This window comes from Egretta garzetta, unplaced genomic scaffold (genome assembly GCF_000687185.1).
Source record: "Egretta garzetta isolate BGI_Z169 unplaced genomic scaffold, ASM68718v1 scaffold463, whole genome shotgun sequence".
Lineage (NCBI taxonomy): Eukaryota > Metazoa > Chordata > Aves > Pelecaniformes > Ardeidae > Egretta > Egretta garzetta.
The window spans coordinates 377,290-390,856 of NW_009259188.1; the positions used below are offsets into that span (position 1 = coordinate 377,290).

The 13,567-nt window shown below is 47.2% G+C and overlaps 1 protein-coding gene across 1 annotated transcript in view; it reads right to left on the minus strand.

Annotated features, from left to right (window-relative positions):
- TNFRSF11A (TNF receptor superfamily member 11a) overlaps positions 1 to 7,242 on the minus strand; it is a 17,015-nt gene extending 9,773 nt beyond the window's left edge. The window contains exons 1-7 of the mRNA XM_035891301.1: positions 7,183 to 7,242; positions 6,302 to 6,383; positions 5,706 to 5,831; positions 5,009 to 5,152; positions 3,800 to 3,893; positions 3,350 to 3,444; positions 2,376 to 2,483 (exon numbers count right to left, since the gene is read on the minus strand). Coding sequence (XP_035747194.1) covers positions 2,376 to 2,483; positions 3,350 to 3,444; positions 3,800 to 3,893; positions 5,009 to 5,152; positions 5,706 to 5,831; positions 6,302 to 6,383; positions 7,183 to 7,242 — 709 coding nt within the window. The remainder of the gene's footprint in view (positions 1 to 2,375; positions 2,484 to 3,349; positions 3,445 to 3,799; positions 3,894 to 5,008; positions 5,153 to 5,705; positions 5,832 to 6,301; positions 6,384 to 7,182) is intronic.
- Positions 7,243 to 13,567: the final 6,325 nt, after the last annotated feature.

Consider the following 13,567-nt stretch of genomic DNA (forward strand, 5'->3'; position numbering starts at 1 on the left):
CCATGAGGAAAACATAAATCAGAGAGAAAATGTTAGTGTCTTTGACTTTACCTTTGTTCCTTTTATTTGGCTGCACACTTCGTTAGCCCAATTCTGTAGATCTGCTGTAGGAAAAACAAAAAGAGTAGCTGTAACATATAGCAGGCACTGAAGTTAACCACAGACCTAAACACCCACAGTCATTCACAATCCGCAATATCATATTAAATGAAAACCAGCGAGACTGTTTTTACTGACTGTTCAAGTGTCCCAGCCTCAGTCTAGCTAGGATTCATTGTAACTGGAACAGGGATATATTTCTGTGGAACAAATGTTTCCAAGCTCCTAAAATAGACCACAGTTAAACTGTGTTCCACATCAAATGGGGTTTCTTTCCTGGTCATATGTCACACCAAGCTATGACTGGCCCGATACCGACCCGCTTGCAGCCGTACGGTCTATTTCAAGAAAAGTCACATGGACGGCCCAAAAACCGTTCTCAGACAGGAGTGAGGAGCCTGGAGAGAAGAGGGTAAGCCACTGAAACCACAGGATGGCTGGCTCAAATACAGCGTATTTCACTTCATCAGGGTGTGCTTAATGGGGAAATTCACTTAATCAGAGTTACCTCCCAAGGAAAAGCTTTAAGTCCAACAATGCTTTATGATAAAGACTGCCACTTAATACAGTGAGCAATTCTAGTTTTCTGTTTATAACTTTCAGGATATTTGGCAGGGCTCAGGTCTCGTACATTTGAAGCTTGTGCTGGGTTTCTATGTCAATCTCTGCAACGTCTGCTGGATCTCTTCTCCCAGGTAACGGGCAATAGGATGAGAGGAAATGGCCTCAAGTTGCACCAGGGGAGGTTTAGATTGGATATTAGGAAAAATTTCTTCACCGAAGGGATTATCGAGCATTGGAACGGGCTGCCCAGGGAAGTGGTCGAGTCCCCATCCCTGGAGGTATTTAAAAGACATCTAGATGTGATGCTTAGGGACATGGTTTAGTGGTGGGATGGCAGGGTTAGGTTAATGGTTGGACTTGATGATCTTAAAGGTCTTTTCCAACCCAAATGATTCTATCATTCTAAGACAGGTTGGCTACGCAGCCCCTGCCAGTTCCCAGCAATGGCTCTATTTCTCTGACGTTAAGTCTGCACATTTACCATCAGTCCCCAAGCAGGCAGAGCTTCTTCCTGAGCCTGCAAGCCTCAGGGGCTCCAGTTAGCAGGATTTGCCACGCAAAGGCAATGAAAGACTGTTACTGCAGAGCAGCAGGGCAACAGAAATGTCAGATTCTCCCCTAACCTGCTTTGCATTGTAAGTATTTGGTTTGCAAGGAGAGTCACCATTTCCTCCAGCCCATCCCAGGAATTCCAGATTTAGCACAACCCATGTTTAGTGTGGCAGGGGCAGCCTACTTCTAAAGCATAGGCTGAAATATACTTTACAAGAAAGGGTTTCTGTCTTCCCTTCCACTGCTTCCAAAACATCTAATAAATTTCTAGGGCTTGGGAAAGGAGATGATGGAAAAACTACGCTAGAAAAAGTTTTCCACGTGTAGGGGGTGAAAATAAAAAACGGACAGAACAATTTGTCCCTGCTCAGTATAGGGGGGGTGGACTAGATGGCCTCTTAAGGTCCCTTCCAAAACAAAGCATTCCATGAATATGGGTGTATCCTAACTCCTAACTAAGGAGAACCAGGGCTTAACACAGAGTTGAAGGTATTCCATTGCCATTGTATTACATTCAGTGCCTCACTGTTACCCACTATGCCTTTGCTAGAATTTTTCTACTTTTACCATTTACTCTATTTCCTTCTAGTATTTCTTGCATACCTCATCAGAACTTCGGCCTTCAGCTGAAACCATTGCCTCCATCACGCTTTCAAATACATATCAGGCCTTTGTCTCCAAATCCATATTTTAACCTGTCCGGATGCAGGTTTCAGGGGAGGAGGGAAAGTGGGGGAAAAGGAGATGGGAAGTGGTGAAAGCCCCCTAAGTCTTTCCCTGCTTCCCTTCAGCCAAGGGGTCTGCTGTTCCACGTGGTGCAGGGCAGCCATGCCGCTACGGAAGCCCCCAGCACCAGCCCTCCTTCATCCAGACAGCGGCTGCGGCTGCCCCAAGGGCGGCCACCCCATGGTCAGGGCTGCAGGAGGATACCGAGCAAGACGCGTTGTGCCTAAGTGTAATAATGCTCCCGGCCTAGGGAAAAGGAATTTGAAGCCTGGCTTTGTGCTAGTTAAAGCCTACCCATAGGGACAGATACAGGGATAGCACAGAACTTCCAAAATAGCTCTTGAGTTTCTTAGCCCGGTGGTTACCCATGAAATAAGAGCACGCAGAGTGCCATGCAGTTGTCACATTCATGAATATCATTAGCTATCACGTACCTGTCAGCTTTTTCCCCTTGTTCTTGTAGTATACAATGAAGATGACAATGCCAATTAGTGCCACAAAAAACAAGATGACAATCAACACGTATAAGATCCTGTTTGTTCCTGCAGCATGTATAAAAAATAGTGCCATTAATACGCAGCTTGTACTCAGCAGTATGACAATCCATGCTTATTTTACCTGCTCTTCCACATAAGGGTTTCTTTTTCCTTCCTATTTGATTTTCAGTTTCTATAATAAGGACAACAGCTCTAGCACTCGTGCAGTTCTGTGACAGGCAGCCTTACCAAACGTTCCTGGTACTGAGCCACCTCCATATAAACCAGAGTCTTGGTGCCTCAGAGAGGTGTGATCCAGCCACGCTCCTCTGAAAGTCCCCTTGCAAGCTGCCAGCAGCTCATGGGCTGTGCTTGCTGTGTCTTGGGGACAGGGGACATACCTCTCTTGGAGGCTACAGACTTCAGCTGGCAAAATTTGTTCTTTATCTCAGGTTACGAAGGATCACTGCACGCCAGGCAAGCAGCCTCCCTGGTACCATATCCACACTGGAGAGGGAAACGGGCAGTGGGCGAGAAGGGAGAGCTATGCTGAGCTGAGACTGTATCCGTGACTATAAAAGAAGGATGGAGAGAAGCCGCTAGCTTTTATACAGGTAACGTGTGTACGGAAATCAGTGGGCTGAAAAAATGGAAGAGCTGTAAATGCGATGGAGGTCATGGGTATAACAGCAGTGTTGCTTGCCATGCAGTTTCAGTGGGAGGCATAAAGCTCTGCTTAGTAGTGGACATGGGCCCTAGAGCTGCCAGGCTTAAAGTGATCTTTAAAGGTGGGATTTTCTGAGAGCGCTGTCTTGGTCTACAGCTGCTCCCCCCACAGTGGGAATGGAGTTAAGCCAGCCAAAAGCCCTAGCAAACACGTCCCTCCTCCTCCCTGGTACTTTCTAACAGATAGTCTGTATGAGGACACATACCGTCTTCCGATGGTTCAGGCATCTTCCGTTCTGTGCAAACTGCATCTGACTTGTCAGTCCCAGGCACTATTTCTGCCATTCCTAGAGCTGTACAGCTGAGAAAGACAGACAAAGAGGTTAGAGTCTCAAAGAGGGAGCTTATCGTGGCTCCTACACTTATGCAGAGTAGCAACATTTATCCTGCATTTCCCCACCCTTACGAAGCTCAGATACCTTCTTTATTTTCAGCTCTGTTACCTCAGCAGCTCTGTTGTTACCACTCTCTCTTGCTCCCCCCCTGCAAAGAGAATTCAAGCTCCAGCGTGAGAATGCCTTTATCGCTGCACAGCCAACAGAGATGCTCCGTGTGCTCTGCAGACAGCCTGAAACACCCCACTGAAAAATGCTTTCACCCAAGCTTCTCCTTGCCTTGTGGCTAGCATAGTCCTTTTGCAAGATACAGGGACTTACTTGGTCCAGGATTTACACTTGTCGGTGGATGAAGCAATCTTTGAGAAGTAGCCTCTGGGACATGGTGTACACATCGTGTCCTTGTCTTGTTGCACTGTGTAGAGTAAAGGAAGAAAAATTCATAGCTGAGTTTCCCTGAGTTCCTTTCAGGTAAGGGGAAGGTGACTATGTTCCCCATACTCCCTCTCCACTTCCCCCCCCACTGAATGCTTCCCCGAAGAGAGAAGGATCTTAGATTACATTAGAGCAACAATGACAGTCACATGTAAGCAGAAAAAAAGTATGCTAGTCTCACCTGTGCACTTATCTACACAATCAAAATGAGAAATGACCAGGAGCCATTTGCAGTCATTGTAAAATAACACACAGCTATTATATCCTTCCCCTTCCATTAACTTCCTCGTGTCGATGCTACGCCACAGACAGCAACACTAACTGGTATTGTCACTTCTATGAAGCCACAGTAAACAAAATGCTGTTATCAGGATTTGCTAGACTGGAGAAAAAACAGCAACAGCACCACTGTGCTCCAGGCCCATGCAGCTTTTCATCCTCCATTACTCTACTATGTGCTGCTTTTCTGGGGTTCCTCATGTTCCCAGTGTTTGTTACAACTCTGAACTTGACTGTCTCTATTTTCCACCCACAAACACCTGCATTTTGTTTTCAATCAGGACTAAATTAAATGCCTGTGATAGATCTTTGCATGACAAGTCATCTAAACCAAAGAATACTCGCACTACCTGAAAGGCGTTAATCACTTTTAACTTGCTTATAGCACTATAAAATGGCAAAGCAAAAGTCTTTGGCCAAAAACTGATTTCAAATCCGACCTCAGCAACATTCCTCAGTGGACCACTTCTCTGAATACAGGAGCAATGCATGTCCTAGTGATTCACAGTCAGACACCTCAGCAAACGTCCAAAATGCACTGAACACCTTGTGACTATTGCCACGTCCACATGGTATCTTGCAAAAGCCACTTGATCCAAGTTACTATTTAAACTACAGAGGCAGAAACCTTCAAAATGTTAATACTCCAGGAAGGGTATATGCAGCAGTAATGGTAACTCAGATATGCACGTTCTGTTGACAGTCATCTGAGAGTCTAAAGTATCCTCTCGAATGTCACAACCCACATGATGCTGGCCTCATCCTGTAAGCCCGAGTTGGACATTTCACTCTGTAGGGCCCCTTTCTGTATCTTACCAGGATGCTCAACTCCAAATCCTGGAGCACATATGGTATTTCGCTGACAGCAGTCGCAGTCTTCATTCCAGTGGTAGCCCATCGTACAAGCACACTGCCGCTGGAACGTGCTGTTCCCTGGGTTCACTTCTATCAAAGCTTTCCCTAAAAGAGAAAGCAGATGGGAGTAAAAATCTCTCTGATAATAAGCCTCAAGTTTATGAACCTCCTGTTCTGCCTGCTTGCTTTGCTTGAATGCTAGATGCAAAACCGTTCCTGTTAGAGGAAATGTTATTTTTCGAGAAGCACGGGAAACCCTTGATCAGCGTGGGGCTCCTCACTGATTGCACTCCTGAGCAGTATTTTTCCTCACTGCTGCTGCAGAAAATAGAGAGCGCTTTTGCAAGGGTGAAACAAGCGTGTTTGGGGAAGTGAATGCACAGTATGCTGGGCAAAGGGACAACCTTTAAGATCCAGCTCCCAGGAGTGAATGGCCGCAGCAAAGATAACCGTTATCAGCAGCACGGAGACTGTGGTCGCACTGCTCAGCACAGCACAGAATCCCTGCTGCCTGAGGAGCTCCCTCTCTGCCAGGCTCTTCTACAAGCCCAGCCTCCAGCGTCCACGTACCTGAACAAAGTGACTTCCCTAGATCCACTTTCCCATCTTTGTGCTTCGCTAATTTGTATTTAAAGGTTCTTCAGTATCACCAGCTCACCTTGATCACATATTTTATGTAGTAAGCATTTATCTTCTTCATTCCAGACATCCATATACTCGTTTGGGCCACACGGCTGGCACACGCTATCAGAAGTACCAGTGCATCTAGCAGACATGTACTTTCCTGTGAATGAGAGAAGGACACGTAGGTTGTTTGCAAGTTGCACACCAGCTGTCTGAGGAAATTAGGGAAAATAACAGCTTGGGCTAATGCTGCTGTACTGCTGTGGACAATCATTTCTTCCCGCCACCTCTTCAGTTCCTCAGTCTGGCCCCCGTTTAGCGTGGCACTGAAACATCCGCAAAGCTTCTGGCCTGGGAGCAGCCCTATCTACGCGCACGAGAATCAAGCTGCTTTCTGTCTCCCGCAGCGGTTGACTGCTATCCCAACAGAATAGCTGCTACGGCTTTGGCTGAGGTCAGCAGGAGCACCCCTGCACTAGAAGGCACTTTGTAAGCCTAACATCATGCACCTGCGATGGTATGTGCCAACAGATTAGCAGAGTGACAAGAGCAAGCTGCCCTACTGACCCGCAGAGCTGTTTCTAATGAGCTTTTCAGTTATGCAGCTGGTACGGCCCACTGCTCACATACCTGGCTCACACTTTGTGCAGCACCGTCCAGAGTATTCATAGTGTTGTTCGCTTTCACATGGCGGAGTGATCTGTAGTGACAACTGGAGCAGAGAAGGAGGGAGACGACGTGAGAACCAATATACCTGGAGAGCTTCAGACCTACCTAGTTGCAGTGCTGGCAGAGAGGGTGAAAACTTTTCTTCCGTATAGCATTTTGGATAGCTAAGCAGTAAAAATTACGCAACGTTTATGACTTCAAAGGCGCTCTTGTAGGCACGCTAAGAATACATACTTGATGCGGTACACACAGGGACTTGTAATACAGCCAGGCGATAAATAAGTAACAGTCTTGCAATTTGTCATGAACTTTTGGCCTGCTATATATAACCTTTTCCTACAGTACTCTATTATTTGAAATCTATGACTTCAAAACAATTGCAAAGAAAAAAAAATTGGCACAGAGGTGCTTCTATAGTCTCTTCCACAGATACGACCTCAGACCAAGACCCGGGCAACTGACAGTTTTAATGTACAGCATTAAGCAAACAAGTAAGGTGAACGATTTATAGTCCTGAAAAAGGAGAAGTTCCCGACTTCCCACTGGGAACACAATACTCCTGGCTAGGCCCAGAAAATATCGGACTCCAGTTTTGCAGCCTTTTATGGCTCCCGCTGTGTCCTGCAGAGATGGTCTCATGGAACTGAGGCGGCCATCCAGTCAGGTGATACGGTTAAGCCAACAGCTTTTTGCTTCTCAAAACCCAAACCAAAACCAACACAAACCACCCCCCCAAACCACCTGAAACTGTCACATGAGAGGGCATCTGCAAAGCAGGTAGCAGGGTTGCCTCTGGCTCTTCTGGGCCTTCGTGTCCCCTCCCTGCTCTCGGCTGCCTGTACACCCAGCGGTCCGACCCACAGCCCAGCAGAGGCGGCTCCTTTGGCCAGTCTCCAGGGCATGGCTCGTGCTGGGGATTCTGGCCAGCCAAGCGCTGTGCCCAGCTCCTCGCTGACTCTGCTTTGGCTGCCTGGGAGTTTCCTGGCAGTGGTCCTCCAGGCAAACTCAACACCTTACAACCAGTTGTTGATCTTGCAATAGGTAAGATGATTCAAAATCCGGCCTGTAGCAAGGAGTCCTTCCCCATTGGATACAGTTGTTAAAATCTCATTTACTTGGAGAAAGCTGCAATAAAGCTTCTGCAGCTGGTGAAAAGGAGCTTTTGTCACCTAATAGCACGACGGCCCTGTGCCTACTGATACTGGTTTCCATTTCTCTACTTAGGGTTCTCCCCTTGTTTCCTCCAAGTCTTTACTTCTCCTCTTTCCTCCTTTTCTAGTTTAAGCAATAGCAATCTCTTTAAATAGAAAATAATTTTCCCTAAGCACCTTGTCCTCTTCTAATGCTGGGAAGGGTCTTGTAACTTAAAGACAACCAAAAATGTTGAGTTTTTTTTCTTTAAAACACCACCTTTTGGCTTAAAGTTTGAGCCATGGGTTGGTGCATAACTTGTGTTTACCAAAACTGCACTGGCTGTGTCTGGAAGTACTGGTACTTACACAGCAAGTCAGGTACGTTTTGCAGGTTATAAACACCTTATAGCCATTTTTTTTTAATCTTGACAACAATTCCAGGTCAAATTAAGAGTCCAGTCTTGCAAGAAATCTTCTGTTGTATCATTGTTTCCTTGTCTCTTTCTCTGCGTTCATTAACAGCACCTTTCTTGTGATTAGTTCACACTTTTTTTGGAACAAAGATTGTGTTTCACCTTTGCGCAGCACCTCCCAGGAGAGGCACAGGATAACGATCAGTGCTGGCACGGTGAGAGGCAATCTAGGAAAGGGAAAGCCAGGCCAGCCTGGCAGCTGAACAGTGACACCGCTCAGTGTCCCAGGGGGAACGCTGCAAACACTCCTGTAATCGAAGGAGCTCGTTTTCCGTAATGTACTTCAGGCAGCGCCGGCCAAAACACTAAGCTGGCCAGCGCAGGGGTAAGGCGACATTGCAGGACAGAGCAGCAGAGAGAAGGTCTTGAGCAACTGATTCCCTATTTCCAGCCATCCGAAAAGGCAACAAAAGCGATGAGACCAAGGACAGGTCCAGTCACTCGCTTTTTGTAACAGAATGTCCTCTTCTTCCTCGTGTGCCCCAGTTTGATAGTTCCTCTTTATAAGAAAAGACTAAAATTTACTGAAGTGTCAAACAAGGGCAAAGTCATCCTTTTTAAGGAAGGATATGCAAATCTGCTAAAGAGCATTCAGCTGAAGGGCCTGGAATAATTTCTGAGAATCACAAGCCAGCCTGAGGAGAAGCAGCAATCCCCTGGCACCAAGGCTAGGGGGGCAGGCTAATTGCTCGGCTACCTTCTGGAAATCGTTTCATACTGCCCTGCTTTACTGTATAAAGAGGACTATTGTTACCGTGTACTCACAGCTGCAGCTGCATAAATCTACACTCTGTGTCAATAAGTAGTCTCTTCTGCGACCGTGTCCTTCCCCTTTTCACACAAGCCAATGCATTCATAGAGCTGCAATACGCCTTCCTTTGATTTATGGTCAACCATATAAAGGCAAGGCTTTCGGCATCCATGTGCTAACCCCCACGTGAGCCCAGCCTCCTCAGGAAGGCGAGGGATACCTGGAGTACTGCGTCCAGTTCTGGGCTCCCTGGTTCAAGAAAGATGAGGAACTCCTAGAGAGAGTCCAGAGGAGGGCAACTAAGATGATGAGGGGACTGGAGCACCTCCCCTATCAGGAAAGGCTGAGGGAGCTGGGCTTGTTTAGCCTGAAGAAGAGAAGACTGAGAGGGGATCTCATCAACCCATACAAATATCTCAAGGGTGGACGTCCTGAGAACAGAGCCAGACTCTTCTCAGTGGTGCCCAGTGCCAGGACAAGGGGCAATGGGCACAAACTGAGGCATAAGAGGTTTCAGTTGAATGTGAGGAAAAACTTCTTTACTTTGAGGGTGACAGAGCACTGGAACAGGCTGCCCAGGGGTGTTGTGGAGTCTCCTTTTTTGGAGATATTCAAAACCCACCTGGACAATGTCCTGTGCAACCTGCTCTAGGTGATCCTGCTTTAGCAGGAGGGTTGGACTAGATGATGCCCCAAGGTCCCTTCCAACCCTTGCCATTCTGTGATTCTGTGATTTTGGCTAGACCCGACAAGCATGAAAGGTGGGGGGGACAAAGGACAGGAAGGGAAACAAAAGCAACCTGGGCTTTTCTTAGGTGGGAGCCGATCCAGTGGACTTGGGCCCTTTTGCTAACACGGCCCCACTGATGTCAGGTTATCCCTTGCTTGGCCCTCTGCCAGGGGACCATGCGTCCCTCATTACCGAACTCTACATCAGCTTCCCCCAGGGGCTGGGAAGCGCTCGCGCTGCTGGCGACACAACGACCTGACGCATTGCCATCACCAGCGCATTCCCGCCACAGCGTCCTTCCGAGACGGGGAAGTGCAATTCATTTCACAGATGAGGAACTCGCACCCTGAGGCCGGCTGGCTTTACGGAGGTGACAGGAAACCAGAGCAAGTCTCCCAAGTCTCCAGTTCGCCCCGTAACCCCTGGAACATCCTTCCTCTCATCGGGTGCTGGCCTGTGGGTCAGAGGGATCTGGATATCGCTGAGCTCTTATCTAGAGAGAGAAGGGGCCTCGATGAACGCGAAGGTGTCAACCTCTGCTGAAGCGATTAAAGAAGACAAAAACCTGCCTGGTCATTCCTTTAATGGTCTCGCTATTGGTGAAGCTGTTCATCAAATACCACCACCATGTGCAAATGAGTGGTTCAAAGAGCTCTAGGTATCCTACATAAATATAATTTGTCACTTAAAAAGCATGTAAAGCACACAAGTTTGCACCAGTTCCTAAAAACCAGTCAGCTTTCCCGCTTGATTAACATCACCTCAGAACCAGTATATCTGACAGGCACATAATCTAGGGGAAAAAAGACAAGCCTCCTCCGGGCTTGGCGGATCCGGTTTGGTAAAGCACGCCAACACCTGCTTACCTTTAAGCACAGGAGTAGCACCATTGACTTCTTTGGAAAAACAGGTATGCTCATGTCAAGCTGTGCAGGAGCACTGCTTTTTGGTGTCAAGATGCAGGCAGCCTTCTCAGCTTTTTTTTTTCCCTCCCCCCTCCATTTGTTGAAAAGGACGCTAAGCAAGAGCGTGCTTGCAGGGTCGGAGAGCTTCCCTGACTCAGAGCTACAAAGCACCACTGTGTTACTCAGACCTTGTAAAAACACACACACAGGTGCTTCTGAAGGGGGAACGAGCAGCGTTCAGAGTCCTGCCCTCCGGCTTAAGGAAATATTTATTCTTGGTGCCGTTGAGCAATCAGATGGCAGCAGAAGCTGTGTGTCATGGATGCTAAAATTACTTTCTTGCTCAGATGAATATTCAGACAGACATTTCAGAGAAGATAAAGTTGCATGGGCCTCTTTCCTTTAAAAGAAAAAATCTGGAAGAACAAGCTCGGGGGTTTCCGCAGTCTTTTTCCCATGTCACTTCTGAACAAGAACCTGGGGCCTCAGTGAGGATTGCTCATTAGCGATAATCTTAGTTTTGCAAAAATTGAAACGTAAAGGGACACGTCAAGGGACAACTGTCTGAAGATGACACCTTCTTGCTCAGTGTAGTTGTTTCTGGAGAGTATTCAAGTCATCTGTCATCATTTCACTGAGTGAAGCGCATTTTTTTTTTTCCTCAATTTAGTATTGCAGACCCAAAGTCCCTGTGGGAGAGCCAACTATGGCGTGTCCTGCCTTGCACACCACTTGTCCTTTACACTTGGGAGCCTGAGTTTATTCAAACCACTTGCTTTTGAGGTCCTTAGCCTTGCCTGCCGTAGAACTATAACATTTCTGTGGATTTGGGGCTTTATTTGCCTTCATCGAGAGGACCGAGCTTTGACCAACATTTCCTGATCCGAAGCAGCCCCTGCAAGCACAGCACCCTGGGATCCAGGCTAGGATGGCCTCTGCAGTCGCCTGCTGCTTTTTCTCCTTCGAACGTGAGCCACTCCCTCTCCTCTCACACTGACCGCGTGCCCACAGCCCTCCAGCTTCCTACCTGATTTGGGTCAGCAGTACTGCTAAGCAAAACCCAGATTTCTTCAGCTCACTGCCAGTTTCAGAGGCTTGCCTAAAAAATTATTTAAGACTGAGAACAGAATCTGGCTCTTGACGGGCGCAGCTCTGTGGCTGGTGCTCCCAGGCACTCTACGAGGCAGGTAACAGTAATGCGCACAGTGAAGGACGCTGGAAATGTTTACAATTGTGAGTTTAATAAGGGGAAAGAGGAGTCTTACGTTGAAGACTTAATCATAACCACGTGGACGCTGAATGCAACATTTCTTTCATCGACAGTCTTCACTCTTGATAAAACTTCAATCCAAGCAGCACGCAAGTCACAGCCATGCAATTCCAGTTATTCGCTTGCAGGTCTGTAATTCGTCACGAAGATCTTAGATTGTGAATGAAATGCTTTTGGTGATGTCAACTTTCCAGTGACCAGTAAACCACATCACAGAACTACCACCACGTGGTAAAATATAGCCGGGAAACGGCAACAGCTAAAAGCTAAATATTATTTCACTCTTAAAAATAGGTCCTTGAAACCCTGCTACGAACCTTAATACCTAAAGAGGCCAGAAAGAACACGAAGGATAAAACCAAATAAAGAGGTTAAGAGAAAACTGTAACTTGCAGCCAGGAAGCAGGCAAACGGCAGTAAAAGCCCCATCCTGACTATTCCCCTCGTCCCTCTGTTTTAGCGCGCAGCAAAAAGCAAACACCTGGGCGGCTGGCGCTGCTCCGCCAACAGGAAGGACCATTCATCAATCTCAAACCCACCAGAGTTATTTCTAGCCAGCAGGCTACGTGAAGGAGAAGTGCCACACTGACCACTCTCGCAGCGGGGCGGTGGGGGTGAGGCAGACAGGAACCTCAGGTATATCAGATGGGAGATGAGAGAGGTGATAGATGGCAGGGCTGAAACGGCTGCCGACCAAACGTGTGAATCAGCCGGCTCTCCTCTGTGGACTGAAAACTCGCCATCACGTGCACGGCGTTTGTCATTCAGGGACAAAGTCATCTTCATACAACAGCCAGAAGGGTACACCTAATATTTTCATCAACTGGGTGGCCGGTAGCATCTGCACGTTGCCTGCTTGGTCCGCACTTAGATGCAAAACCTCATGCTTTAACCTACATGCCCTCCCTGCCCCAGTAATTCAAATACTAATAGCTGTTAGGTAGAGTATTTTAAAGATGAATCAGAGAGCAGAAACCCAAAAGCCAACCAAACCAAAACATCTAAGAAAAGGGCTTGACAGCAAGACAACACTCCATAACAAGCAGAAATAAAACCTGAAGCATAACCACATTACCTAGATGGGCTTGTGAAAAGGGCTGCAAAGGCAAATCTCTTCTAGATTTAATGGTTGGTGATCTTAAAGGTCTTTTCCAACCTAAATGAAATGATTCTAGATCAAACAGGTGCAACAGCAGTGCTCCATAGGAAAGCTTAGCAGTCTCACCGCTCCAGGTACCGTCTCGGTGACTCACCGTGAGTAACTCTACACCTGTTCATGCTTAATTAGAATAATCATATTAAAAAAGGCACTAAAGACACAATCATTTATGTGGAGAGCACGCTCCTCTTGCATTTTAGTAAAGCAGACTATTTTTCTATGCTTCATCAGCTGAAGCTGAGCCTTAAGGAAGAAACGACCATGAGAGATTTCTTGGGCTGGGCTATTTCTGGATGCCAGATTAAGGAGTTCAATGGGGACTTCCTATGCTTAAAAATCTGTGTGTTTATGTACTCTTTCCTTCCAGCATGCCACCAGAGTGAAGCATAACGTATTAATCTCTTACAGTGTAAGGCAACACCCTGCGATCCTACCTGTGCTGCCAGGGAGAACAAGAGAGCTTGTAGAAAAGAGGGGAAGCCTGCTTTCACTGCCTGACGGTCTGCTTTGCTTTCCTTCTCCTGGATTTTAAGCATTAAGGTAGTGGTAGGGCTGCAGCCCTTACTTTGAACGATGACCCTATAGAGGGGATGCGTCTAACACCCACAGACCATTCCGCCTTAGGATGAGTAAGAATTGCATGATCGGATCTGCACCTTCTCCATCCTGAAGAAAGTGATGCCTTTATTTAAGGGCTCAGGACCAGGCTGAGAATTGGTTCATTTACTCTTTAGGTGTCACCACAAGGAACCAGCTCTGCTGGGCACCGTGGGCCAGTCAAGCCGGTGGAAATATCCCTCCCCGAT